Source organism: Branchiostoma floridae, chromosome 2, assembly GCF_000003815.2.
Source record: "Branchiostoma floridae strain S238N-H82 chromosome 2, Bfl_VNyyK, whole genome shotgun sequence".
Lineage (NCBI taxonomy): Eukaryota > Metazoa > Chordata > Leptocardii > Amphioxiformes > Branchiostomatidae > Branchiostoma > Branchiostoma floridae.
Genome location: NC_049980.1, coordinates 9148549 through 9176456, shown reverse-complemented (window position 1 = coordinate 9176456; position 27908 = coordinate 9148549). Strand labels below are relative to the sequence as shown.

The window sequence follows — 27908 nt, the reverse complement described above, 5'->3', positions numbered from 1 at the left end:
TACTGTCAATTGAGCGAAGCGGCTTACAAAAATGTACTACATGTATATATGTAAATAAGATTAAGAAATGAAATGTATTTTTGGAAAGGGCGGTATTTCCAAAATTAACATGTTTCTCAGGTATTGTTGCTTCTACTATTGTTTAGCACCTATGAATTCCCTTCAGTTCTAGCTACTGTGTTCCTCTTTTTGAATGAAGTGTGCCACCGTTTTATTTGTGATGGCAATACTCCAAATTGGTTAGCTCTAACTTGGTGTAAACAGACAGGGTTGCCATTAATGTGGTCCTGTGTCAACGTTTCAAGTTGCTCATGTGATGGATTAAACCTTCGGGCCCGCTGACGAATGGCATGTGTGTCTTGTGTCGCAGTTTGGTTTGTTTCATTACCTGGAGTGGCTCCTTCTGGGGACTGCATATTTTGCAAATCATTATCCTCTGAGCCCTGGCTCTCAACAGACTGACTGGCCGCATTGGGTACATTACCTTTTTTGATGATGTCTAGATTTTTTGAATTCAGCTCATCAGGGTACAGCATGTGTTCATTTTTTCTCACTTCTTCACATAGCATACTCTTAACGTGTTCTTTACTCTGGGATTTGATGGCCTTCCCATAACAGAATAAGAGTAGCTTTAGTTGTACTACTGTGAAGATAGTGAAACTGTCCACCCCTTTGGTAGCAAGTGATTTCAGGTGGAGATGTGTAAAGTCTTTTTTGTCAGTTTTGTCATCCAAGAATGTTCTGAAAGTCAATTGTGTATTTTTCTTTGCCTGTGCCTGTAGTGCAGGGCGCAGCGCAGTCTCCTTATGTGTGTTTAATTTCTCCATCAAAGGTCTCAAGAACTCTTTGTTCCTCATGTGCAAATACTTCTCTATGATGCGTTCATAGACCTTCTCCTTGACTGTTTCCGACTGTCCAAAAGGAGAACTGGAGTTAGTTTCAAATGTGTTACTGTCAACATGTGGTCCAGTTTCCGACTGTCCTAAAGGCGAACTGGAGTTAGTTTCAATTGTGTCACTGTCAACAAGTGGTCCAGTTTCCGACTGTCCAAAAGGCGAACTGGAGATAGTTTCAAATGTGTCACTGTCAACATGTGGTCCAGTTTCAGACTGTCCAAAAGGAGAACTGGAGATAGTTTCAATTGTGTCACTGTCAACATGTGGTCCAGTTTCAGACTGTCCAAAAGGCGAACTGGAGTTAGTTTCAATTGTGTCACTGTCAACATGTGGTCCAGTTTCAGACTGTCCAAAAGGAGAACTGGAGATAGTTTCAAATGTGTCACTGTCAACATGTGGTCCAGTTTCAGACTGTCCAAAAGGAGAACTGGAGATAGTTTCAATTGTGTCACTGTCAACATGTGGTCCAGTTTCAGACTGTCCAAAAGGCGAACTGGAGTTAGTTTCAATTGTGTCAGGTACAGGAATGGGAGTGTGTGACAGAGAAATATGTACTGCAGGACTGTAGTTTTGGTCTAGGTACTGGAGGAATAATGTTTTCAAAAGTGCATTGTTCTTCACAATACCCGAAAGAATCATTGTGGCTTCTTTCCCCAAAATGTCAACAGTTTCGACTTTGAACAGTTTGCCACAAAGGGATTCGAGGGACATTCCAAACAGAAACAGGTTATCGTTTACGAAGAAAAGTCCACCTCTGTTCTTTCGGTTAACATGCTCCAGGCTGTATGGAAATCTGGACTTGACTTGCAGTGTAGCGTGATCTGCTCTCAAAGCACAGCAGAGGGCCTTCATTTGCCTTAATTCAGCAATCTTGGCCTCATTTGCTCCAGAAGATTTAGCTGCAGTCTTAAGTGCAGACTTCAATTCTGTGTCTAGGTTTGCTATGAGACGGAATACTGCCCACCCCATCAAATATCTCACCTTTCCACAGTTTTGTTTGGACATGTCAAAATGGGTTGTGTCAGGTTGAATACCCTGTAGCTCTCCCTCCAACTTCTCCTTCATCTCTGAGACAGGGTCTCTGATTTTAGCCACATGTTTGTAAATCACAGTTACTAGTCTATTGAGGAGAGTGTTGGCTACCTCTGAAGGTATAGTACTGGAGATGAGGCCCCATCTACCCCGCGTCTCCTGTTCATCAACAATGGTCAAGATCTTTGAAATGTGTGACGTAAATGCCTTTCTTGGGATTACATCAACCCCCTTCTTCTTGTCAACTGTTACCCCATCAGAGAACATTTCTTCAGTTCTGAAGATTAGGTACGCAACCATAGATTGGATGCCCTCATTGTTGGGGTCCAAGTTTGCTACATAGTTCAACAGGTTTGGAAATGGACCTACATCTTCATTGAATAAATGCAGAATACTTCTAGTGTCATACCCATCTGGGACATGGATGGGGTCATATGTTTGCTCATGCCTTACACAAGTAACATCAACATTATCACTGGGTCCACTTACACTCTCCTGAACTGGGGTACTTGACAAAATAGACTTGGAAACTCTTGGAGTCACCAAGTCTGCCAGGAGACGAACAGAGGACTCATAGAAATGTATTACATGTGTGTGTGGCTTCAGAGCATACTTGTTGTAGCCTGGCAGTACACGTAACGTATTGGGTGATGTTGCCCTTGTGTACGCTGTATACTGCTGCCCGGGAGCAAACATGTGGACATCTGCGATTTCCAAATGTTGAATGGAACTACCCTGGCTTTTATGTACGGTCATTGAAAACCCTAACTGCAATGGGTACTGCAGCCTGGCAGCAATCAACTGACCATTGTCATAGAAACCAAACATATGGGGTTGTATGGTATGAGTCTCTCCTGTGTCAAATGTTACCACAGGATGACCATTAGAAAACCCACTTACTGTTCCTCCTAACCCATTGACAAGTCTTGGTGAAATGTCAAATAAGTTCTGGAGGAGTACAACTGGGGCACCAGGTTTGAGACAGAGTACAAAAGGAGCCTGACATAGGGAATCAAGGTTGCCTTTTTTTCTGCCCATGTCCTGGGCAGCAAAACGTTTCTCACTACCCTCCATTTGGTCCAGTTTTTGCTGGTTGTACACGTGCATGTCTTGCTTCAATGAGTAAAGTCTGACATCTACTTTGGGGATTGGCCGAGTCAAGTTCTCCAACAGATCCAGACATGCAGGTGTACGACGGCCAAGTCTCAGGTGCTCCAGCATCTCTAAGAATTTTGGATCATCCTGCCTGAACACACCACTCAGAAAAACACACAGGTCCACAGCCTTTTGCCATGATTCCTGCAAAAAGCAGTAGTCAGGAGTGTGATCATCCCTCTTATCAATGGGGGGGAGTTGGAAAAAATCCCCAGCAAGGACCAACCTGACACCCCCAAAGGGCAGACTGTTTCCTTTCACAAGTTTGAGGAGGCTGTCTACTTTGCTGAACAGAGAGGCACTCAGCATTGAAACTTCATCACAGATCAAAACTTGAACCTGCTGGATCCGCAGGAAAGATGCATTATCTGCCAAAACCTGCTGGTAGATGACACTAGCCTCTTTCTGCCCCAATCCCAAACAGAAAAAACTGTGAATTGTTCTGCCATCTATAAGCAGTGCAGCTTTCCCAGTCGGGGCCACTACAGCGACACCTTCTTTTCCAAATCTCGCTTCCATGTTTGCAATCACTTGCCTTAGGACAACTGATTTTCCACTGCCCGCCCGACCAGTGATAAAAATGTTATACTCATTGGCAAGGTCACAAACATGGCGCTGCTCTTCCGACAAACACGCCATCCTACAGCGGGCCCAATTTTGTCCCTATATCAAACAATGTTCAAGAATCACATCATGGCAACCCTCTCCCTGTTTTCTACTATAACTAATTTACATTAGAAATTACATCTGAACAAAACTGTTGAAAATCTATAGATAAAAATGGTTTCAGAATAACATTTCCATAACGAATATGAAAAAACTGTCACAGTAGGAAATGTACTGTTAAAAAATGGTTTCAGAAACACATTGTGGCAACCCTGTTTCTACTGTAGAAACTAGAAGTTTACATTTCCATGACAATATGACCGAAAACCCAAAGGAACAGTCGAAAATCTATCATTAAGAAGAATCAATACATTAACTAACACTAGCAGTGTTCTATTCTACATACTAAACTACCTAAACTACTGCCACCTAAAGCAAACCTGCCTCCAAGCCGATCAACACCGCATCTTGGATCTGGTACTGTGTTTCTGCAAGGACCTGATATAACGTCCTTGGTTTCTGCAACCAGAACGACACAACAAAAATTACATTTTGGACAACTCGTAACGTTAATGTCACAACTTAAATTTTCCCCATTACATATAATACAAGTTAACGGTCTTTTAGAGAAGCTCCGTTCACATTTACACGGAGTCAGACAAAAGAAATGATATATCTCCCGCCAAAAATCATCACAACTCACCCCCCTCCCCCTTCTGTGTCAGTGACAGCCAGCACTACACTAGTCAATATATATAACGAATCTGCCTTTAGCAGCTGGTGTTCCGGACAGCAGAACTTTCTACACAACAAGGAATAGCGAAGTTGCCTTCAAGAGTTACGAAAACTGTATTTTACTGTCAAATGGGTCGCCCACTTACCGAGAAATTTGGTCGAGGTGAAATCGTCGCAAGCCTGGCTGCAGAACAATTTCGGCGGGAAATGTGGGTCATAGTTCAACTGTGCTATCTCTGATTGGCTGGCAATGATGTCATCATCTTGTGCAGCAGCGACGTGGTGCGGCCGCCGCCGCACTGCTGGTAACGCAGTGTCCCGGAAATCGACCAAATTTCAGTGGCGTTTATTTTAATTCGAAATAACTATTATGTGCACTTTGTACGTTGAATGGCCTCCAAATAACTCGACGAACATAAATCACTTCAAAATTTTGACTTAGATATTAGAATTTTGCAGAAAACGGCGATAGTAGAAAAGGCCTTTCCCACCTAGCTCGCTTCGCTCGCTGCGCGGCTTCGCCGCGCTCACAATCGGCTACGCCGATTGGTCGGCTTCGCCGACCTTCGGGTGCAGAAACTCCAACGCTGATTGGTCGGCTTCGCCCTATTCCCCGACCTTCGGGTAATCCCCAGTACTTTCCAACCCGGCAACTCGGCACAGAACGATAATGTACGGACGAATCAACAAGAATTCATTGGCCTAGCGCCTATGCCCAGATCGACCTTTTGGTGACTTTTTATCTTTCATGCCTCCTCACGCTTCTAGATGCCACCTGATAACCCTTAGTTGAATTCCTCGTGCCATTACATGCGTTCTTTTGGTACATTCAGACATTGACTTTCTGCCAATACTGAGAGCTTATATGTTTATTTTCTACTTCATCACCGAACCCAACAGGTTGCTGTATGAATATACGTTTATGAGTATATGCTGTGCAGTATATTTCACACCAGATAACTCAGTAATTTCCATAATCACACTTTGTTGCCATGATCATCATCTTGAAAATATAACGACAGAGAAAGAGACTTTTTTCAATGCCAATGGTCGATTGTGTTGTGGAACAGTTTATCAATGTTCCCAAACGTCTGTAAATCATAACCGGCGCTGCATGCATTGAATATCTATTGTCCAAAGCCTCATCAACTCTACAACTCACTGTAAGGATGAGCTGCAGTACTGGCAATCTCTGCTAGGAATCGCTCTTCATTACGCGGCCGTCACAAGTAAGCAAAGCACTCCAGCCTGTAAACAGAGAAGGCCAGTTCTTGGAGTGTAAAGATAATGAACCACTCACGCCGGAAAGGACCCTACTATTTTCAATAAGTGCATTAATATTGTTTTTTTCAGCGTTCACGATGTGTGTCTCTACTCAAACAGGGGCATCTATCTAACGTTCTATCCTAGGACGTCACTCGATCACTTACACCGGAGTGAAGTAAGGAAAGTCGTGGAAAGACTTTTTAAAAGTGCCTTTCCCAAGGCATCGACAAGACATCGAGGCATATCAGGAACTACGAACCGTTAACCAGGGGCTGCTAAGTGCTGGGCGAAACGTCCTATCCATTGCGCACTGTCACACTTTCCGATGACCAAACCAAACCTATGAAACCTAAGGACACGTAATACATAGCACAGCGCACACAGAATGATCAATGTTTCAGAAACACTGAAAATTGATATTTTTCTTTTAAATTTGTGCAAGCATGTCTTTGCAACATTCGAAATGACTCCTATCTTAGTTCTGAAACCTGCAGCATATCTAGACAGTGGTAAAGGGGTATAAAACGTCCAGGTAAGATATAAAAAAACTTGTCAGCAAATTTGCATTATAATCCTGATGCAATTTACTATGACTACGAATCTGTTATCTACATCAAGATACATGCCAGAAGATCATGACATCGTAACCTTCGTCTTGTAAATCATAAGTTATAACACATCTATTGATAATATCATAAAATGGCATGGTATATCGATCAAAATGTTGTAAACATTAATGAAAAGTCCTGAAGAATAGACATTTCAGAAAAGTACAAGACAAGACACAAGAAAAGTAAAAGTCACTTGGGTGAAACGGTACGGAAAGTTAAAGAATTTTCCATGATGACTGTACATGTGCTGCCTTCTTGCACAAAAGGTCAAGCATGCATAGATTTTGTGCAAACTTGAACATCATTTTGCCTTTTTTTACGTAAGTAGAAATATCATTTTGATATCATAATATATAATTATTAGACTGGCACATGAAGTGTTTGAAGTCAAACATAAAAGTAACATAATCTACAAATATGGACATTTATAGCGAATAAAGGAACGGCGTAAAATATAAAAGTATATAATTCATAAAATATTTAAATGGTCCTTTTCAAAATCCATAGCTTCCTAATCATCTTGTTAGAATATGGTTAACTTATCTATCTATAAGAACCATAATATCAATTCATAAGAACTAATGTCATGGCATGTACCATGTAGTCGGAACCCGCGACAGTTGATCGCCATTAAAGATACCTCTAAAATCATAAAAGTATACGATTTAAGTGACTAAATTTACAAATAAAATTACCCTGCAACGTACACTATAGCGTATGAGTAGCCAGTGGCTAATCATAGTGACCCTTTTACGTGCGTAAATATCTTGAATCAACTTGTGAACTCTTTCACGATGTCCCGGCGCCTTTGGTGTCACTGTCCGTGTCTTACTTCTTAGTACCACCTGTAAGATACAGTAAACTTGTTAGAATTTAAATATTGAAGGAAGCCTTGTTGCGTTCATGAACTTCTGTCACACATAGCCGACCATGGTTACTCCTTGACCTTCTCCAGACTATGCTGGGTGCCATGATCGTAAGCATACAAGGTTCTATCTGTGGTTGAGATTTGGTGGGTGAGGTTGCTCACTATAATCTTTAAATTTCGTTCGATTATGATAAATCAAACTCGGAGAAGTCATATTCTTATATGCAAACAGAATATATGGGGAAATGGTTAAAGGCTACTCCCAACGACATCCGCGCGCACAATGGTTTTCGCTTGTTCTTAAAAAAATGTGGCCACATGTTACATAGCATCCCTGGTCCATCAGAATTGCGTGTTTGCCAGAGGATCTGCCCTCCAGGGTAAGAAGGCACATGGTCAGAGCATGGGACCGTAGTACCCCTTAACCTTCTTTAAACAAGAAGAGCAATATAAACTGTTTAACATGATTGAAAGTACGATTTCTCTTACAATCTTATTGGAAGGGACATAAGACAAACAAAGACTAGGAAAGAATGGTCTGGATGTTTAGTTCTGTGGATTAGCAGTATTTCTTTGAGGCTGAATTTTTCTTTTTTCGCCCGCGCATTAATTTTGGTGTCTCCATAGGATGTCATCTATAAAATCAAGACGGTTTGGCCTAAGTCTGTAATAAAATAATATCAAACAGACGGCTCACCCAGCTGACAGATGTAAGGCAGCCTCAGCTCACAGTCCACGCAGTACCAACGGCTCAGCTTGTTCGTCCTCCACAGCGACACACAGTCCCTGATTTCGTGAGGGCTGTTAGACTTGAACTTATTGTAGCCTCCCAGCTTGGTGCCGTCATTCCACATGAACTTTTCCTCCTCATAAATGTCATCCAGGCCAATCCAGTATTTCCTGAAATGTAGATGTAGTGAAAAGGAGAAGCAATGGTTATTGAGTCTGGAATAGATAAATGATAAGCTATAGGTGAACAGGTCCCAATAAGATAACAGTCGTTTCGCTACATTGTCAGTTCGCCAAATCGTTTTGGTGCATGACACAAGTTGCTTTGCTACATTTTTGAATGTAATTTTCTAGATGCACACACGGCATTAAAAAGGTTCCTGCAATCACGTATGACTTCTATCTTAGCAGGCTGTCGCCCTATGTCCGTATGTCATACAAGATACAGCAAACGGTACTGATGTAAACCAATCTGCCCCCTGAATCATTATACTAATCCCACCAGTTTAGATGTCACACCAGGATAATGTGGCAAAGGTAGAACTCCTGGATCAAACAGGTGTTTCATTCATGTCTATCTAGAGAAATATCATTCAAATGTAGCGATACTACCTGTGCCATGTTGCGAAACGACTTGGTATGTAGCGAAGCAAATTGTAGCGAACTGAAAACGTAGTGAAACGACCAGTAAACCCCCCAATTAACATGAATCTGTTAATGAAAATAATGTATGTATATATTCTATGTGTTTAACGAAAAAAAAGTGTTTACCTTTGCCTTTTTTTCTTCAGTAGGGATAACATAAATGTCTGCATATCGTCGTCTTTGATCATGGCCAACGTGCCCCTATTCGACTCGCACTCCAGCTTGGCCTTCTCGTAGGTCAGCCGCCTTTTGTGCTTCCTTGGGGAATACCAAAAGCACTGGTTCTGGTAGATGCCGAAGGTCCCGGAAGGGTGTAGTTTAGGGTACCGCTCGGGGCAAGCTGGAGGTTAAACGAAAGATACGCAAGGATAGTTACTGTCATAATATAACAACTACGGGCATCTTGCTCGGTCATTGTTGGATGATGATTCTTACCAGACAACTTGTGACCAGGTACTTTATGAAAATTAAAACTATGACGGATTGCAAGTTTACCTCCATTGAATTCGAAACAAATCGATTTCTGTATCATTGCATACTTTTGCATCCAGTTCCATCCGGATCCGCTAAACCGTCTCCTATGTAACCATCCTCACAGACACAGGTGGCACCGACGTCAGGGGCTGGGTTGTCCGTGCAGGTGGCTTTCGGGTGACATGGGTTTGGCGAACAGCCGTCTTCATCTGTATAGTCACACAAATTTTATAAGTTGCAAATACTGTAAATGCAGAAACTTTCGCGGTGGTTTAATAATCGCGTTTTTCGCGGTGGTCGCTTCACCACCGCGAACATTTTTCCATAGCAGTGCATGTTGCTACCGTGAACTTAAAACCACCGCGAAAAGTCCCTTTTCCCACTAACGCGAAATTAAATCCCCGCGAACTTAAATGCATTTACAGTACGTGAAGCTGTTTTAGATCTTAGAGTGTTCTCATAATCTGGTGTTGGCTGTAACATAAAGTCAAGGTCAAGACAGAAGGAAGTAGAGTAGAAACAGTACATTTCGCTTTTATTCTTCAGAGTAGAGGAATGTTTCAGCGTTGCCTCATTGAAGAAATACCTAAGTTACATGTAGCTAAAAGGCAAGGAGACGTTTACAGCAACCGGGCGATGAGTTTATAGCAACCGGGCGATGAGATAAAAGTCTATGGACCACTTTCAATCGCGCTCAGCGTGAAAGATACAAACGTCGTTACGTCGTCGTTATACCCCCCTCACATTATATACGATCTTCGGACGTTCTTCGCGATCGCAGGAAGGTCGGCTGATTTTAAGATCTTAAGATGGTCTTGCGTATTTTTCGCCTCAAAACTGTCCCCCTCACATATACGCGAGGCTCGTGAGATCGACGGTGAATAAATCTATGATAATGAACCTCCCATGACCTCTTGCACGCGGACAAGGTAACACAAAACGTTCCTCAAAAAAGGCAAGAGATCAATAAATGTTGCTTATTTTGTTGTCGTAATCTTTTTAACCAATGAATGGAATGCGCGGGCATAATAGAAATGACGCAAGAAAAGAAAGTGTGTCACAAAGCCAGCCTACATACTACCACAGCGGCCACAATGTTAGAATTACCCTCACATTCCCAGAAATTCAATATTTGTAAACAAACGGAAGTCGGGCGAACGTCGCCCGAACGTTGCCCAACTGACGGGCGTTCGCCATCCGATTTGCGCTCGATGATTAATAACTATGTCTTTGCTCGCCTATCGGTCTTCAATCGTTGGATTGACGCAAGACTATTGACCGATACCCTTGCAAGGTACGCACGATTTGTACGCACAATCTGCGACTCGGTAACGAGCTGGGCGATTTTGGAGATTTCCTTCGACTAGTCGCATATGTTAAGAACATGTTTCGCTGCACCCCGACCGTCGTAAGACTCCTGAAAACTGCCGGCGATCCGTAAAAATCGCAAGATGATCGTGAGAACACCGGACGTCTTACTCACGAAAATGTCATTCAGAGTTCGTAAACTAGTCTTCCGATCGAATCGCGCCTATTGTGAGGGGGGTATAAGAGACCCAGGGTGGCAAAAGAGTGTAAAATGTAGAAAGTAGTACGTAAACCATCATCGGGCTTACCTGAACATGCTGGCGGTGGGTTGTCTGGCACTCCCCCGAGGCACCGGATCTCGGCAGCCCCTGACATGGCGTACCCGGGGTCGCACGTGTAGATGTGAATGTCCGGGGAATTGGCGCCGCACTTCTGCACATGAGCGTTCTCAACTTCCGCTGGTTCGCCGCAAGGCTCGTCTGCAACATATTTATGTCATGTTCAGGCATAATCATAAATGGAGAACCTGCAAGACGAGCAGATTCTTATGATCCAATGTTGAGACACTTTTTCTGAGAATGCGCTTTATTATCTCCATGAAAAATGAAGACATAGTTTTGGGTGTGTCTGTCTGTGTGTCTGTCTGTCTGTATGTTTGTGTTTCCGGATATTTGTGGTCAGCATAACTCAAGAACCTCAGGATGGATTGCCATGATATTTAGTATGTATGTAGGTGTTGGAAAGATGAAGGTCAAGGTCAATTTTGGGCCCCCTGGTATATGACCTTGGTACTGCAGCAGATATCCCGTTTTTGTATCTTTTGACCTGGATGTGCTATGATCTTGATTTTTTGGTGGTAGATAGCTTGTTGGTTCTGCTTTGCACCTCTATTTCCTAAAAGCAACTCGGAACGCTGTGTATGTGTCCCTAATATAAGGTATGCGGCTACTAATTGTGCGAAGCAAAGACACCCCAAGATTACCATTTTGGCAACGCCTCTGGGGAAGAGTCGTTTTTCAATTAAAAATGCTGAATATCCTACAGGTAATTTTACAAACGACAAAATGCAACTGCTTTACTTCAAAGCAAACAGAGCATACAGTGCCAGAAAGCACTATAGAATGATTGTTGCCGTGTCGTTAAATAGGCATGTACTGTAGTACCTGCAGGGATTTCCTCCCAGAACTGCAGGTTGATACCGGGGATGTCCTCACACGCCACCATGTCGGCCACGTCAGTCAGACGGAACACGTCACGTGGCAGCCGCGTGATCCCGGTGTTGTCACAGATGACGCGCGCTAGTGTCACTCGACTGATTTCGGCACGCTGTGCTGGCGTGAAGACACCATCACTCTGATACCAGAACCTGAAAATGGAAGACATTAGTATATGATGAGACTCACTTTAGATAATACAAAAGCTCAGATTGCATCCATAGCTTTGAGTATTACATTCTCCTAAACAGAGAAATCCAACGGCACCAGCAAACCGCCTATTGTCTGTACTCTGCTATCTCAACCGTCACCATCAGTTCCTGTGGGCGTCGCCACAAACCAGCTGACAGAGAATCAGAGAACAGGACTTTCAGTTTTCAAAAGGGATATCGCATCTTATATACGTAAACTCATTAGTATTTATAAGCAGGGCGGTCAGGAACTGATAGTGACGGTTGAGATAGCAGAGCATAGACGATAGGCGGTTTGCTGGCGCCGTTGGATGTGTTTGCGTAGGAGAATGTATTACTACGTGACAAATCTGTCATTTTTGCATTACCTGTCCCCGTCGCGGAGTGCCTTGAACTGCTCCGCCATCATGCACCTGAAGGTCGGCCCAACTCTCGCGCCATCCTCGTGATCCTCCAGCAAGGCCGCAGGCCAAAGGTCAATGTTGTTGACGTCACCATATACGTCAGCCAGTTTGCCACGTACGTCTGAGTTGGAGATCTCACCAGACAGGTCGTCAAAGGATTCTGTGAATGAAAATTAGACAAAACGCATGTTGTAGCGGTTAGATTTTTGGTACATCTAAGGAATTTAGAGTGTTCCGATTGAGCCCAATCATTAAGTTTCCGGTCGAAGACTTTGTACCCCTTTCCTATATCCCACTGATTCAATGCTTCCACTTTCCCTTCATCCGCGCGATTATCAAGAATCGGATGGAAATGGGAACGTCGGTTCTTTATAGATATTCTTTGCTAGACATTGTAACAAAATGTGTCCATCTGTCGTTGGGGTTCGTCTTCAGAGATAAAACAACATTCACCTGATCTTCTCAACTTGAGTAAGATACTGAGGCCATTGATATGTCATTCTACAAAATTTACCAGTAAGTTGAGTGACCAAATGCATTAGCTAGCTACATATGGATATAAATACGTAAACATCCTTCACCTTTTTCCATCCATGCGCTAGGCACGAAAACTGATACTTAAGCACGCTTAAACCTAACGTAAAGGATACTTAAATGTACTCTCATCTCACCTGCCCGAGGAAGGTTGCAGAAGACTCTCCAGTCGTTGTAGAAAGGAAGACCATGGTCACGGCCGCGCTGAGTGTTCAGAGAGGCCAGATCCAGCGCTATCTGGTTCATCAGCGCGAAGAGTTTCTGGGAGAGCTCCTCGTGCATTACCTAGGAAAGCAGCAACAACAGCAAACTAGTCTTGAATGTAGTTAATGACACATTCACATTCTCTCTCATCCATGTTCAGACATTGATATTTGCAATTGATGTTTGCAACAAAGGTAGAGCTACAGTCATAGTTTGCCTTCATAAGGACTGTGGCACGTTGGCGGCGTCGCTGCACACTAGTGGGAGTATCATGAAAAACGTACAAGTATCTGACTAAAAAATAACAAAACACGCAATGCGTTAAAAGATTCGACATCAAATTTATTGAGTGCTCCATCAAATAGCTCGGCAACCTGACCGCACCATCAGAGAAATACCCGCCTATCATGATAGCAACAGGCTCTGTTAAGCTAAGGGCACAACCCGCCGTACGTGCAAATACGTGCTTTCTACGTGCCAAAACGTGGGAATCTTTTGGAATCCGTAAGTGGTAAGTACCGCCTCCGTACGAACTCGTAGGGAATCCGACGGATTTTGGAGCACGCAGACACGCAGTAGAACTTTACGTGCAGGCAAAACTTTGTGTGCCATCGGGCTGCGGATTCGCCCCCCGTACGTGCCAGTACGGACGACGCGCTTGCCCTGTACAGCCTGAACGTTTTCAGAAATACGTGGCGGACGTGGCCTCCCAAAAAAACGTACGGACAAATTGCACGTACGGTGGGTGGGGCCCTTAGCTTTAAAGGGGCAGGTCTGTGTGCACAGGTTTGAGCACAACCTGCTTCGAGTTATCCGGGAAGATTGCACAAAGCAATAAGGATAATATGATGGTTATGGATTCCCTAGCTGTTGCCCTACATGTAGTTGAACTACATATCATATATTATTAATAGGAATAGAGAGATTCGGGACCAATATTTTGGGGTGGATAGGTAACTGTGTTGTTGTAGCTTCATGCCACAACAAAGCTGACCCAGTGAAGAAAATGTGTGCTAAGATAAGTCCTTACGTCTGTAGGAGTGACCAGCTTGGCGGATCCTCCGATGAGTCCCCTCACCACCGGGTCTATGCCGCTCTCTCGCATGATGCGCCACGGCGAGAAGAAGGCATCGTGGAGTGCGACATTCCCGATTACCGGGTCCTCCTCGTAATTCTAAGACCAGAAATACGGAAACGCGTTTTATTTTGTCTACCTTCTGTTCCTCAGTTTCTGCGAAGAATTTGAAGTTGTTGGACAAAATCCGGAAGTGAGGCCGTGGATGATACAGACTAAGGCCTACGTCACATTACCTTGGGGCCCCGCACGGTGTCTAACCGATGGCAACAATTGTCCTGTTTATTGACCGGAGAACCCGTCAGCTGCCCTGGCGGTGTTCCTCGGTTGCTCAACGGATGCAATGGTTTGTAATGTAAGAAGGTTGGGCCTCTGTCCAGGCGGGTAACGTCGGGGGCCCTGTCGATGTGTTCACGATGAGTTGACGGATTGGATTTGGCGTATTTTTCTGCCCGGGCCCCTGGTTGATTTAAGTCCGACTTAAGATCAACCGGGGCCCCTCCCGAGCCCTAAAGTAGCCCGGAAGCCATCGGGGGTCTTACGGAGCCCCGCCCGAAAGTAAAAAAAAAATCAGCCCCTAACCTACCCGTCCGGGCCCCTTTGTGGAAATGTGACGTTAGCTTAAACATGGATTGATATGCAATAATGGTTGCGGGCGGAGGAGTGTCAGTCTGTCGTTCAGAATAGTTAGTACTTACCTCATCAAAACGCCTGACCGTTCCGCTTATGGCGGCGTGGCCGAACCTGAAGGCGGCAGTCGCGAACTCGTTCCGGGTCGAAGGGTTCACGTTTGGGTCGTAACCGGTGTGTTCCCCCATCTGGTCCATTCCTGGATAATGATTTTATATTTAACAGAAGTATCTGTGAGATTCTACTCTTTGTATCTAGAGCTTGCTCAAAACCTGGTCGGCAACTAAGTTCAGCAAACCCCGACTAGAACACAGAATAATGTCGGTTTAAGTTAAAGGTAGCAAACCTCCCAATGGCTTATTCATACCAAGCTCAAAACTACAATTTAGTTGCCACAAGGCGGTTGTAGCTGATGTTGGAGCCATTTGGGTGTAACAGCCTTGTAATAATGATAAATTACCTCACCTCTCTGACCAAGGATTTTGGGGAGATACTCGGTGAAGGTGATGTGCTGCATCTCCGAGCCGACGATCTTACGGGCCTCCTGGTAGATCTGTTCTCCGTCCCAGTGCGGATTGATACTCTTCAGCTCCCGGGCGAGTCGGTTGTGCTCGCGGACCCAGGTGGTGTGTGATGCGATCAGCGTGTTGACCTCATTATTCCGAGTGTCGCCCGCAAGGAAGCATGGAACGATGTCCCCTCCATTTGGATCCTTAAGTGTAGTTTGTTAGGTCATATAAATGAGGGTGGTTGACATGAAATGACTGCATTTAGTCTAGCGGGTTATTGAAATGATAGCCAGAATTAATGTGTCAATCTCGTAGTTAAGATTTAAGGCCTAGGTCCCAATTAACAACCACTGGCCCGACCGGGTAGCTTTCGCAAATGAAAAATATTATTAGAAAGGAAACAAAATACACAAAGTAAAAAAAAAATAGTCATGAGCATAATTTCTGTATTTTCCTTGGTAAACACCGTTATATTTCACTTCCACAAACATCCCGGCCGGGCCCCGTTTCGGAAATAGGACCTAAACCTAATCAACACTTGTCTAAACAGAGACGATCCTTTTACCGAGATTCATCGTCCTCTTGCTAAGTCATAACTGTCTTAGGCTGTTTTATGTCACGAGTGCTCTGATTGGTTCCCACTGACCTGATTGCAGGAGGACACCTCCTCGTCCTGGAAAGGCAGCAGGTCCATTCCTGAGCTGATGTCTGCTCCCTCCTGAACCCGCAGCAGACCGTCATTGGTGCTCAAGTCTCGTAGTCTGACAAAAAGACGAATAACAGTTATCACATATCAATGATGTGAACCAAACAGCTCCGGCTCTCCGAAACTGAGATAATTAAAAACATAGCATACTATATATGTTGGGGCCAGGGGTGGGTACCGATAAAGAAAATAAATTGAGGTCCAGAGTATATTAAGTCCGGACCTGATTCAGTATGTGAAAACTTGCGAATTGACGGTACTCAAAACAATGGTCCATTTCACTACAAGGAAATCTTGTTTTGTGGAGAATTCGACTAAGACTGGCGTTTTAAGATCCTATGAGCTCGAGGCATACTGCCTCTGTAGTATTGAATTTAAAACTTGGTATAAATGTACTCTACTTCGGTCTTGTTATTTTCGTCGAGCGGTAAGCGCCAAAGCATGTGAATGCCTGATCAAGTAATCTGTTCATTTTCCAATAGGTCCAATATCCGGTCCACCTGATTTTTTCAGGTCCGGTTTTTCCGGACCGGTCCAATAAGAAAAACCGGTTTTGTACCGGTACCACCACCCCTAGTTGGGGCTAAAGCCATGCGAAAACTCGTATATCACCTCCTGCGAAAACCATGCGAAAACTCGTATATATTGACGCAAACATAAACGCAACTTCAAAGTGCTACTTATAATATTATTCTTTGTTCGGTTTCGCGATTTGCAGTGCAACGCACTTGTGTCATTTTGCAGAAAAACTGTACTGGATAGCTACCATTTAGAGTGCGGCATGTATTTACGTCATCGTAGAATACGCATGCGTGGAAGTAGAATCGTGGGATACGACATATTCATCTTTTGTTCTGAAAACGGAAGTGTGTGCACCATAAGAAATTTTCGGAAACCTGTGAGTCTGTGCATGTTTGGGATTATGCCATAAAAGTACATTCCAAGTCCTTTGGAAACTCACGACTGTGCAACGTCGAGTGTCGAGCCGTAGACGTTGGAGGCGTCGATGAAGCTGGTGACTTGGTTGATCTGTTCGCGGGCGATGGCGGTGTTGAAGAGTGAGGACGTCTCTCCTGTCCCGCACACGGCGCTGGAGCGGGTGAACGGCATACAGGCCTAGGTAGCACAGGGAAATCACAGATACTCATTCTACCTAGAAGACATTGTTCTATGCCTTATTCACAATATTAATGTTGTTGGATCAAGTAGAATATCGAATCCCGCACCTTCTCCAGAACGTTGTCTATGCGGGGGTCGTCATCAGGAATGGGGATGGGGAAACACGGCATGATGTTATCACAGGTCTCTTCACACGAGGTCGAGTTCATCCTGAAAAGAACAACGGATAAAAATGGAAGCTAGAACATGTCATTGAATAAAAACGGTTGGCAGTGAGTCAAGGATTAGCATGCACATGTAAGGCCGGTGGTTGATGAGTAGAAGAGGCAATAGCAAGGTCGGCTTCTATTGTGCAACTGATGGTTTATGTAATTCGTTGGATGTATCATTGATTGGTCAACAGTGTTAACGTACCACAAATCAACAGTAACAGTGACAGTCATTTTACACTCCACTTACGAAGGCAAAGCTTTGAACGGTGCTGACTAACCCGGGTGTGAACATGGTACGCCCCACAGCGGTTGCTGTTAGATCTGTATCGTGGTCCAGGAACTGTCCCCACTGTGTCAGCATGTGGGTGTAGTCAGGATCGTCCACGTTTTGTGCTGTGGTCATCAGCTATGTATATAAACAATGACTTATTCCAAAATGTGAAATGATGCTTTATGGCTTGGTCACATAGGTCGTGCAAAAGTAGTACGATCGCTAACTTCGGGCCTTTTGGAGGGTAAATTGTATGTCTCCTGCAAAGTTCAACTGTCTTGGTACACAAAAAGCTGTTTTGGACCGGATCCATGTCGGTTGTTGGTTCTGTCACGGCCTGCTTGAAAATTCTATGGCATCAAAATCGTACGACGATCGCACGACCTATATGACCGGGCCCTTAGTCACTGGCCCTGGGTCTCATTTTATGGTAACAGGAATCAACATCTGTTGTAATGTGGTTGTCTTATTGCAGGGAAAAAGCTCGCCCGACGAGTCTGCGAGCTCCAATTTTCGGTGAAACGACCGGAACACCGGCGCCCTCTCGATTATCGCGCGATTTAAAAAAAAACGGTAGCGATCTTTACTTGTCGTAATTCCCAAAATTTCAGCGATTTTCCGAAGGCAATTTTTCTGAGATCTTTGGGGTAGTACGATTTCGTTTGAAGATAAAATGATTCGGTTCAATTTGTCGCTTCCTGTACATACGTAGCTACCTTACTAGTATTCTGCAATGTAACCATGGTTGCTGTTCAAACTACTGTTATATGACTTATATCCAGTTGATTGTCATTGTTGTTCCAAGCGTAAGACGGTGTCGCACGTGTTTAGAGACTTCAATAGTCGTTGACAATTCTTTAGCAAGTCATTCTCATCGACATGTCTATTTGATTTAGTTTCAGACATACCTTGTTGGAAACATGGCGGACACTGGGCAGGGTGAATCCGTTATACTCCCGAGACTTGTTCCAGCCCACGGGCTCGTTCCACTGATTCTCGTAGATCGGCGGCAGGAAACGCTTAAAGGGCGTGAGTGAAGAGCCCCACAGCGGATTCTCCCTGTTATTGCAGGTTCCGTCGATGGTGCGGTACTTGCTGGAGAGGCAGTCAGAGGAACAGTTGACCCGGGTCACGGAGCGTGCGCAGCCGGAGAGAGAGGCGATGGTGTTGAGCTGCTCTGGGGAGATTAGACTGCTAACTGCAGGAAGGTCTGTGTGATAGGAAAAATGTTTTTAAGTTCTTTTCCGTTGTTTTTTAAGAGGCGGTTTGTTAGGAAATTGCCCCTCACGAAGCATGGACAAGATGTCAAATCTGATGCACATCATATATTAAAAAGTGGTCGTTTTCATTCACTACCTATGATTCTTCCTGTAAGGTGAATTATTTACCTTCGATCATCTTAGTCACGCTACGTCTAGCATTGACCTCCTCTCCCACCAGCTGAATGGTAGTCTCCGCAATCTTCCCCGCCCGGGCTTCACGCTGTGCTCCAGGGCTCATCTGTCCGAACATGCTTAGGAAGTCAAACGGCGTCACTACTCTGAAAATTTCCACAAAAAAAGAGAAAAGAAACACAAAAATCATTTTCCTAGAAAAGGTTGCCTCTACAATCACTAGGCTCAGAACTTACCGCGAATCAACACACTTCGTATGGACCTTTCGACCGATTCCTTTACCTGGTAAGAATATGTTGTACTGTGGGTAAAGCAGGGACAAACAACATCATTGCCATGACAACATCGTTCAGATCGGACACAATGCACATGCGCCACAGTTGCGTTGCCATGGTGGTAATGTTATTTGCCACCATTGCGAGCCAGCAAACATTAGGGTATGCCAAAAGGTTCATGGTAAACGCTGTACTGGCTCATACTGTTCATATATATCAGAGAAGACATGAACTCCTTATCCGGTGTAAAATCTCACTAAGCCTTGACATGAACGTCTAGAATCACATTCTTCCAGCTTTTAACCAAGAAATTTGAAGTTGTCCCTGAGAGAGGCCCCTGTGGCCTGGTAATTAAGGATAAAGTTACATTTCCACAAAGTGACCAGGCTGGGCAGTTTTAGGGAACGAATAGTACGATATAGAAGACAACAAAAACACAAAAAGGACCAAAAAGATCAACAGAATGCATTGTGCATCTTCCTACGCATAAATGTTAATCTTTCCTTTCCGCAAATAGCCCGGCCGGGCCCCGGGTAAGAAATGTGACGTAAGCCTAACACAGTATATTCCTCTTCTTCCTTACCTGTTTGGGTCATCGTGTATCTCCTTATTTCTGTTAATGACCGTGTCCACACGCCTTGTAGCTTCATTCAGGCAGTCCATGACGAAGCGGTCGCCGGGAAAATGCTCTTCCGGATCCAGTAATACTAAGAGATAACATGACGTGTATATTATTGTACCATTTTCCTCGCATACATCTCCATAGTATATCTCGCATAGTCAAATTCATAACGTATTGATATAGGTTGGGCTACATCCGAACATTTGTCACGGTCTAAAGAATGTATAGCATGATATATCGAAGAGTGGACTGGTAAGAAAAATACGCAGCATATCATTCCAACTGCGCATGCGCAGCGAAGGGTATTATGGGTGGTAGGGTTTTGAAGGTGCCAGAGAGATAAACAAAACACGTCTATATCAAAAATGGTTTGCACAAAAACTGTTTAAAAGCTACGGGCCTTTACCTCTGGCTTATTACCCCAAATTCATCTGCTTCTCATTTGCATGCGCAGTTGGAACCATGGACAGGATTATTGTAGGCAAAATCACAGTATAAGTTGTTTACAGACAGGAGGGTCTAACTCTGGGGGACACAGAGATAAAACTACGTAGCATAGCTTTAAATAATGGAAATCATGGTAGAAAGAGGCGGTCAAAAATCACCTGCCTGAGTTTTAGAACATAAAAAAAACTTACGTTGGCATGGTTGTTCGGCCTCGTAAGTGTAATTTGAGCGCTAAACCAGGAAAAAGTTTACGACAGAAACACGTGAAATATGACCATAACATACATAGGGACCTTTTGACCCCTCTTCACTGCCTGTAAAGAACATCAAAACACCTAACTTCTAGAGCTTACTCCAACCACAAACATTGTCAAAATCTTTTTACAACACAATATAGAGGTAAAAATCATTACCTGTGATATGCAGCTGCAAAATCCAAACATTTCCCAAGAAAAAACATTCTACAGGTACTTTTGCTAAGCATATGCTAGAAGTTGGAATACCGAATTTTGTACTACAGACTGTCGAGCGACTATCTATATATGGCTCTACAACTCACCACAAGTCTCCTTGTAATCCGGACAGCAGTCATCCCTGTACGTACAGTCAGGCTCGCAGTAACATAATTTGCCATCGCCTGTTTTTGTGAAGCAGTCAGTAACGCCTTTATCACAGCACCTGTAGCCACGGCACTGCGCTTCTACCGACTCCAACAGGCTCGGAATGAAAAGTAAATAAAGGGGCAACACAGTGATTGGCGACATGGCTACCTACAGGACAAATGTAATCACGAAAAAACGATGGTAAGTGTACATTGAATTCGAAGGCTTTAAAAGACCAACTTGGTTGGGATGCAAGGTGAATATAGGGACATGTTTGTAACCATGTGCGGCATATCCACTAAGCTAGCGTGGCAACTTTTGTAATTTCTGGTTGACGGAGACGGTAGTAAAAGTAGCACTGCTTGTTCTTGTTACCATTAACTTGCTAAACTTGTCTCAAAAAGCTTTGAAATTGTAGTTTGGCTGATTTTTTTCAACCTTTATTTAGCCTTGATTTACATACAAAGTAATCCCTTCGGCCTGAGCCGGTTTTCAAGGGTTCAAGGTTTGGAGGAGGTGAAAGTGGACGGTGGATTGTGTTAGACATCGAGGTAGACAATTTACATTTTTGTCTTGCGAACTTATATGCTCCAAATGATGACTGTCCGTCCTTTTTTAAGGAATTAGAAGAAGCTATAGATACATTTGAGATTAGTAATGAACATTTAGTTGTGGTGGGAGATTTTAATACAGTGCAGAATTCAGACATGGATAGATCAGGTGCTCGACTTCGAAATTATCACCCTAACGCACTAGAAGCTATTTCGGAGCTAAAAGGAAAATTTGACTTGTATGATGTGTGGCGTTTTAGAAACCCTAATGTTGTTCGATATACGTGGCGTCGGGGGCTCTATGCTAGTAGACTAGATTATTTTCTGATATCCTTTTCATTATTAAACAGAGTTAATAAGTGTTCTATTGCACACAAATTAAGATCAGATCAGATCACAATCTAATCACCTTGTCTTTTGTTACGGCGGACTTCCCGCGAGGGCCTGGCTACTGGCAATTTAATCAATCCCTTCTTGATGACAAACTTTTTCTTGTACAGACCAAACAAATTATGTCAGAATTTTTCGAAAATAATGTCAACACCGCAAATCCTCAAGTTGTTTGGGATGCGGCGAAGTGCTTTTTTCGTGGTCACTGTATTAAATTTAGTAGCTGGAGAAAGAAACAATACCTGATGAAAGAAAAAGAACTTATTGACGAAATTAATATGTTGCAGAGTCAAATTGATAGTGCCGCCTCTCCCCCACCCGCCCAACTAGAAGAATTAAATCATAAACAAAAGTTATTAGAATCTTTATATAATGAACGTCTTAATGGTATCTTGTTAAGGTCTAAATCACGTTGGATGGAGCTGGGGGAAAGGTGCACCAAATATTTTATAAATCTAATCCACCGTAATTATACAAGAAAAAATATACAACGACTCAAAAGGCCCTCGGGTGAGGTAACATGTAATCCAAAAGACATTCTTTCTGATCAGGTTAATTTTTATTCTGCACTTTACTCTTTTGAAGATATTCCAATGCCTCTTTCTGATGTAAATTGTGCTGTTTTTTTCCCCGAGGACTACGATAAACGTTTATCAGACGAGCAACAGCAACTTTGTGAAGGTCTAGTAAGTGAAGAAGAATTGAAAAATGCAATATATTCATTTCAGGCTGGGAAATCACCAGGGCTTGACGGTATACCTGTAGAAGTTTATAAGAATTTTTTTGATGTCTTTAAAAAGCCTATGTTAACTTGTTTTAATTATTCGTTTGTTAATGGATATCTGTCAGAAACTCAAAGAAAAGGATTGATTTCATTGCTACTCAAAAAAGACAGTAAAGGCATAGACAAGGACCCAACCGCCATGGGAAATTGGCGCCCGCTTACCCTTTTAGGTTGTGACACGAGAATACTTTCAAAATGCATATCTCTTAGAATCAAACATGTAATCACGGACATAATTGGAGAGGATCAGACTGGGTTTATTAAGGATAGGTATATAGGCGACAACATTAGAAGATTATTAGATACAATAGAGCATTACGATCAAGAGAACAAACCTGGGTTAATATTTGTAGCTGATTTCAAGAAAGCATTCGATTCGTTGAGGTGGGATTTCATGTTTAAATGTTTAGAATTCTTTAACTTTGGTCCACAACTAATTAAATGGGTAAAGGTTTTATATAAAAAAACAGCGAGTTGCGTTATAAACAATGGTTACATTTCAGACCCCTTCAATTTATATCGCGGAGTTCGCCAGGGATGTCCATTGTCCCCTTATCTTTTTCTCGTGGCGGTGGAGGTGCTTGCTATTAAGATCAGGTCTAATCATTCCATACGGGGATTAAGGATATACGAAAAGACTACAAAGATATCACAATATGCCGACGATTCAAATTTTCCGTTCGAACCAAAGTTAGAATCATTTTATGCCTTGTTGTCTGATTTAGAGCGTTTTTCCAACATCTCAGGTCTTTCTTTAAATGTAGATAAATGCAAAATATTACGATTAGGCCCCTTGAAGTTATCTAATTTTCGTTTGCCCACCCATCTACCGATACAGTGGGTTGACGGGGATGTCGACCTTCTAGGCATCAATATCCCTGTTGATTTAAACTTAATCACAAACGTTAATTTCGAACCCCGTCTGGGAAGACTAGATAGATTATTACGCCCTATGAAGAATAAATATTTGTCCCTGTATGGTAAAATTGTTATTATTAACACCTTGGTGGTTCCCCAGTTTACGAATTTATTTCAAGTGTTACCATCCCCTAATGATTCCTTTTTCAAAGAATATGAAAAGAAGATATTTTCTTTTATTTGGGACGACGGTCCGGAACGAGTTGCACGGAAGGTATTATACAATGAATTTGAAAACGGAGGACTTAATTTAAAAAACTTACGTGCATTCAACACTTCTATAAAAGCTTCATGGGTGCCTAAACTTTATTCTCATCCCGAGTGGTTCTCCTCTTGGGTAACAGTCTTCCACCCTCAACTTAGTCATAGTTTATTTCCCTTTTACCAGTTGTCTTCGGAAAAACCTTTGTTTAAAAGGATTTTTTTCTGAAGTGTTTATGGCCTGGTTCAAATTTCAGCAAGAGCCCACGACGCCGGCAAATATACGACAGCAAGTAATTTGTTTAAACTCTAATATTATCATTGATGGTAAAACTGTTTGTATGACTTCTTTTCTGAATAGAAATATCTATTTCATAAATGACTTGCTATCCCCGAACGGTAATTTTATGTCTTATGATGAGTTCAGTATAAACTACCCAAATGCTTGTGACCAACATAGATATCTACAACTTATTTCAGCTATTCCCGGTAAATGGAAAAAAATACTTAGCACTGAGAAGCGGAAAGACCTTGTGTGCCTGCCCTTTCAAAAAAATTATAAATGGTTACGAAACATAAAGATCAACAAAAGCATGTATATCTACTTTCTTACGTCCATGAACGAGGTCAGTGTTGCACATAATACTAGACTTTCTTGGTTTTATTATTTCGATAAAGATATACCATGGCGGGAAGTATTTACAAATTTATATAGATGCACTATTGATCCCGGTACTAGATATTTTCAATATCGTTTAATCAACAAATTTTTACCTTGTAACAGAATTTTACATATATGGAAATTGGTAGATTCTAGCTCCTGTTCTTTCTGTAACGATGATGTAGAGTCCTATATTCATGTTTTCTGGGAGTGTCCACACGTAGTACCTTTTTGGAATGAGGTAGAGAGTTGGCTACAAGTACAAACTTCTATAGACTGTAACCTTAACCCCTTTATAATCATATTTGGAGATACATGTCAAGATACGACCCCCCTAAAAAATTTGATTATTTTGTTAGGCAAAGTTTTCATTTTCAGGTGTAGACGTTTAAAAACAATAAACTTCCAGGCCTTTAAAAAACTGATATCTACTTTTGAAAAAACGGAATGTCTTATTGCATCTCGGAGAGGAAAGCTGGAGAAGCATCGGGGTAAGTGGGGAACCTTGTGTTTAATTTGATTTTGTTACAATAATAATATGATAAGATGGTACGATGTATTTACATAATAATGCTAAAATGATGATAATGTTATAATAATTGTTTGAAATGTTGACATGTGTAAATGACCCAATTTTCACATATGAGGTAAACTATGATAATGATATGATATAATGTGTTACATATATGATATAATGTGTTACACATAATATTATGGTGAACTGATACGATGTGATGATTTGATAACTAAAATGATAACGAGTATAATGACATAATAACAGCTACATGATATGTACATGATGTCTTGATATGTAAGGGATGGAGGCTCTGCGTTGTTCTGTATTATTATTCATCATTGACAATAAAAAAAAAAAAAAGGTTTGGAGGAGGTCAAGAGGTCAATCCATAACGCATAGTTATTTACAATAATACAAAAAAAATGCTATTCCATAATCGTGTTCCCTTAGTCAGTCCATAGTTTTCTTAGTTTTCTTTTCATAGATTCTTATCCTTTTCCATATAAGAATTAGCATTCAGTCTTGTATCATTAGAAGGTCGGTCATTTTCCTCTGTGTAGGCACTCTATTGACAATAACCATGTATTGGAGCGGAGAGAAGCTGCAGCTGAATATTGTGGTGGGTACTTGGGATATCAGTGCACAATTCACCGCTTAAAAATTCGACATTGCATGGACATTCGGCGTCAGTCTGACGATTCAAATCGATTTTAAAAACCTTCAAAATTCGGATGATGGTCACTATAGCACTAAAACTAAGAATAGATTAATTTCCAAGCCTCTAGCAATACGACAGGGTCTATTCTAGGCTTAAATTAAGACCCTCTGTCGATCGCCCGACCTTCCAGCGATCCAGGAGTACCCCCGAAGGTCGTCTACAGTGTGACAGGGGTATAATTAATGACATGATATATACTGTATAACGCCTTTGGCTTACCGAGAACGTTATTATTCATGGCAATCCATTCACAGCTTCTTAAATCAGAAAAAAAAAACAACACAAAATACAAACACAAACCTAAAACTACATACGCCATCGAAAATAGACTACACGATGTCCTTGGCCAAATAACCGAGTACGTTATCAGTGCAATCCATTCATTCAAATTTCACATTGTCGAAGGCCGAATTAATCACCAAAAGGTCAATGAAAAATCGCCGGAGACTCAAGGCTATTTCCCACCTGAAGATTTAACCCTTCACGTTGAAAGGGGCACCTGAAAGATTTAGTCGATCTATAAAATGATAGAGAGAACACCACTTCCGGGCGCGTCACCGTCAAAAATGCCACACAGAGCTCGCAGACTAGTCAACACGCCGGTCAATTTTCATGCCGTGTGACTAGGTAAATATAGCACGAAATTAAAAAAAAACAAACTAATATGTTCACAACTATGTTCACGGTTATAGAACACCTCTAAAATCTAGAATTCGTATGAAAAATATGCCCCACCTGATCCATATAAAATGGGCGATAATCTTGAAAATAGTTCAGTGCTGACCTTTCTACAAAATGAACCTTAGAGACAGTACAATGCTACACCTGGCACGACACTAATTGAGGACAATTGCACGTACCAGTCTGTCCACTTCTGAAGATGTTTAACTACTGAATGGTCACATCTGACGTACACGATTCAGGTCGTTAGGGGTCGAAGACATTACACACATGTACAGTGCTTTACAAGGCATGGAAAGACAACAAGGTCAAGGAATTCTAGTTCTTAAAATACTACATTCTTAGACGTTTGTGTCAAGTCATGCATACTTTGACGTTAGGTGCAAGTGACTTTCACAGAAAGTTGGCTATCTACATTGTAAGCAACAATACCTTCAATCCGGTGGAATTAAATGGTGGTCTACGTGCATCAAACCATCAAAATAATGGCAGTAGTCTGGTGGAAAGGAATGATATTCTACGTATCCAGGCCTGCATTAGACCATGCAGTATGAAATCGGTGGAAAGAAGCAATCAAAGAACATACCCGACATAGGATATCAATTCAGGTATGTCCACACCAACTAATGACATAGAACAAACATTTAGTATACAAAAAAAATTGCAACCTTGTATTACAGAGGAGGTCAATTCACGGTAGTGTCACCAATTGTAGTCTGTTCAGACACAATTACCTGAACGCCAAAGGCGTTGTGACGTCAAAACTACGCTACAGTGTGCACCGCGCCTGACTCATATTGTCTCTGTCCCACTTTGTCTTTGAGGTTTGTGTACCCAGTGTGAAATCAAATCACTTGACTGACAGTGTAAGATAATGGACTTTGATATAGTGCAGTGCCGACCCAACGGGTACGAGGTTACATACTTATCTAACAGACGAACTTAGGTTTAAGGTGAATTAAGGACAGATAGTTATATTCGTAGACTTTCATAATTATGTGCTATGTGTACACTAAGCTTTTTCTAGTTAGCGAAGACAGTTGTTTAAGAAGTCTGTGTAGCCAGTGTGAAATCGTTGGACTGTCGGGTATGTAATTATGTCATTATGTGTCAAATCATGGACATGGTGCATTGACGACCCAACAACACGCAAGAGGTAACATACTTGTCCAACCCACGTGTCGGCATCTCACTCCATGCAACTGACCCCATGGCCATCTCACTTATATCCCTTAACCTCATGGGGTCATCACTGGGGACACCAGGGATTATACAGCATTTACCCTACAAATCACTGAAATGTAGGCTTGTTGATTGACATGTTACCATGCATTTTTGTTCTGTTGTAGTTAACGAGGGGCATTCAAAATGTCCCGGTCTAACCCGGAAACGAGGTGTTAGTCAAATGTCGGCGTGAACTATAAACTGTGATGCTTTCAATGCCCTTCAAAATTAAAATCATTGTGATAATTTCGGACATGCTACGTCATTGTCAGAATAACTTATATCCCCCTTCCACCAGGACGGTGCTGTGTTTTTTTTGTCCTCTCAGTCACACTTTTACATGCTGTATGGTATACCCAGTATGAAATCAAAGGTTACAGATATCCTATTTAGGTCGCAGTGAGAGCGCATGCATCGCAGTGAGAGCGCATCGCGGTCGCCGTCTAGTGGAAATGGGGCCTAAAGGTGGGTTTACACCTGCGTATATTTTCATGCCGCATGAGTTCCGTTTTGACATTTTTCGACATTT

General features: G+C 42.4%; 2 protein-coding genes across 3 annotated transcripts; both read right to left on the bottom strand.

The window, feature by feature from the left end:
• Positions 1–118: 118 nt before the first annotated feature.
• Positions 119–5138, bottom strand: LOC118405394. 2 transcript variants are annotated; one of them, XM_035804895.1, is made up of 2 exons: positions 4571–5138; positions 119–4208 (listed from the first exon to the last, which is right to left on the bottom strand). In XM_035804895.1, the coding sequence occupies exon 2, from the start codon at positions 3720–3722 to the stop codon at positions 150–152; it is 3573 nt and encodes a 1190-aa protein (XP_035660788.1). In that variant the 5' UTR covers positions 3723–4208; positions 4571–5138; the 3' UTR covers positions 119–149. The 2 variants fall into 2 exon arrangements, with proteins under 2 accessions (XP_035660788.1, XP_035660796.1); XM_035804903.1 differs by having other exon boundaries at positions 119–4177.
• A 959-nt stretch (positions 5139–6097) lies between these two features.
• Positions 6098–26577, bottom strand: LOC118405412 (thyroid peroxidase-like). The gene is made up of 20 exons (XM_035804914.1): positions 26210–26577; positions 20692–20902; positions 19647–19770; positions 18783–18934; positions 18303–18604; positions 17402–17529; positions 17019–17121; positions 16754–16908; positions 15733–15847; positions 15043–15289; positions 14646–14776; positions 13903–14046; positions 12806–12953; positions 12099–12294; positions 11489–11691; positions 10634–10804; positions 9083–9226; positions 8670–8883; positions 7867–8069; positions 6098–7146 (listed from the first exon to the last, which is right to left on the bottom strand). The coding sequence occupies exons 1-20, from the start codon at positions 26216–26218 to the stop codon at positions 7130–7132; spliced, it is 3117 nt and encodes a 1038-aa protein (XP_035660807.1). The 5' UTR covers positions 26219–26577; the 3' UTR covers positions 6098–7129.
• Between the last annotated feature and the right edge of the window lie 1331 nt (positions 26578–27908).

Bases quoted from the DNA above. Each gene is read 5' to 3' on its own strand.
- LOC118405394 (XM_035804895.1), bottom strand. From the start codon at position 3,722: ATGGCGTGTTTGTCGGAAGAGCAGCGCCATGTTTGTGACCTTGCCAAT.
- LOC118405412 (XM_035804914.1), bottom strand. The intron at 12,954-13,902 runs GTAAGGACTTAT...CTGCTTTCCTAG, and splicing joins AGCTGGTCACTCCTACAGAC to GTAATGCACGAGGAGCTCTC. The intron at 8,070-8,669 runs GTAAACACTTTT...TCTACATTTCAG, and splicing joins CTGAAGAAAAAAAGGCAAAG to GAAATACTGGATTGGCCTGG.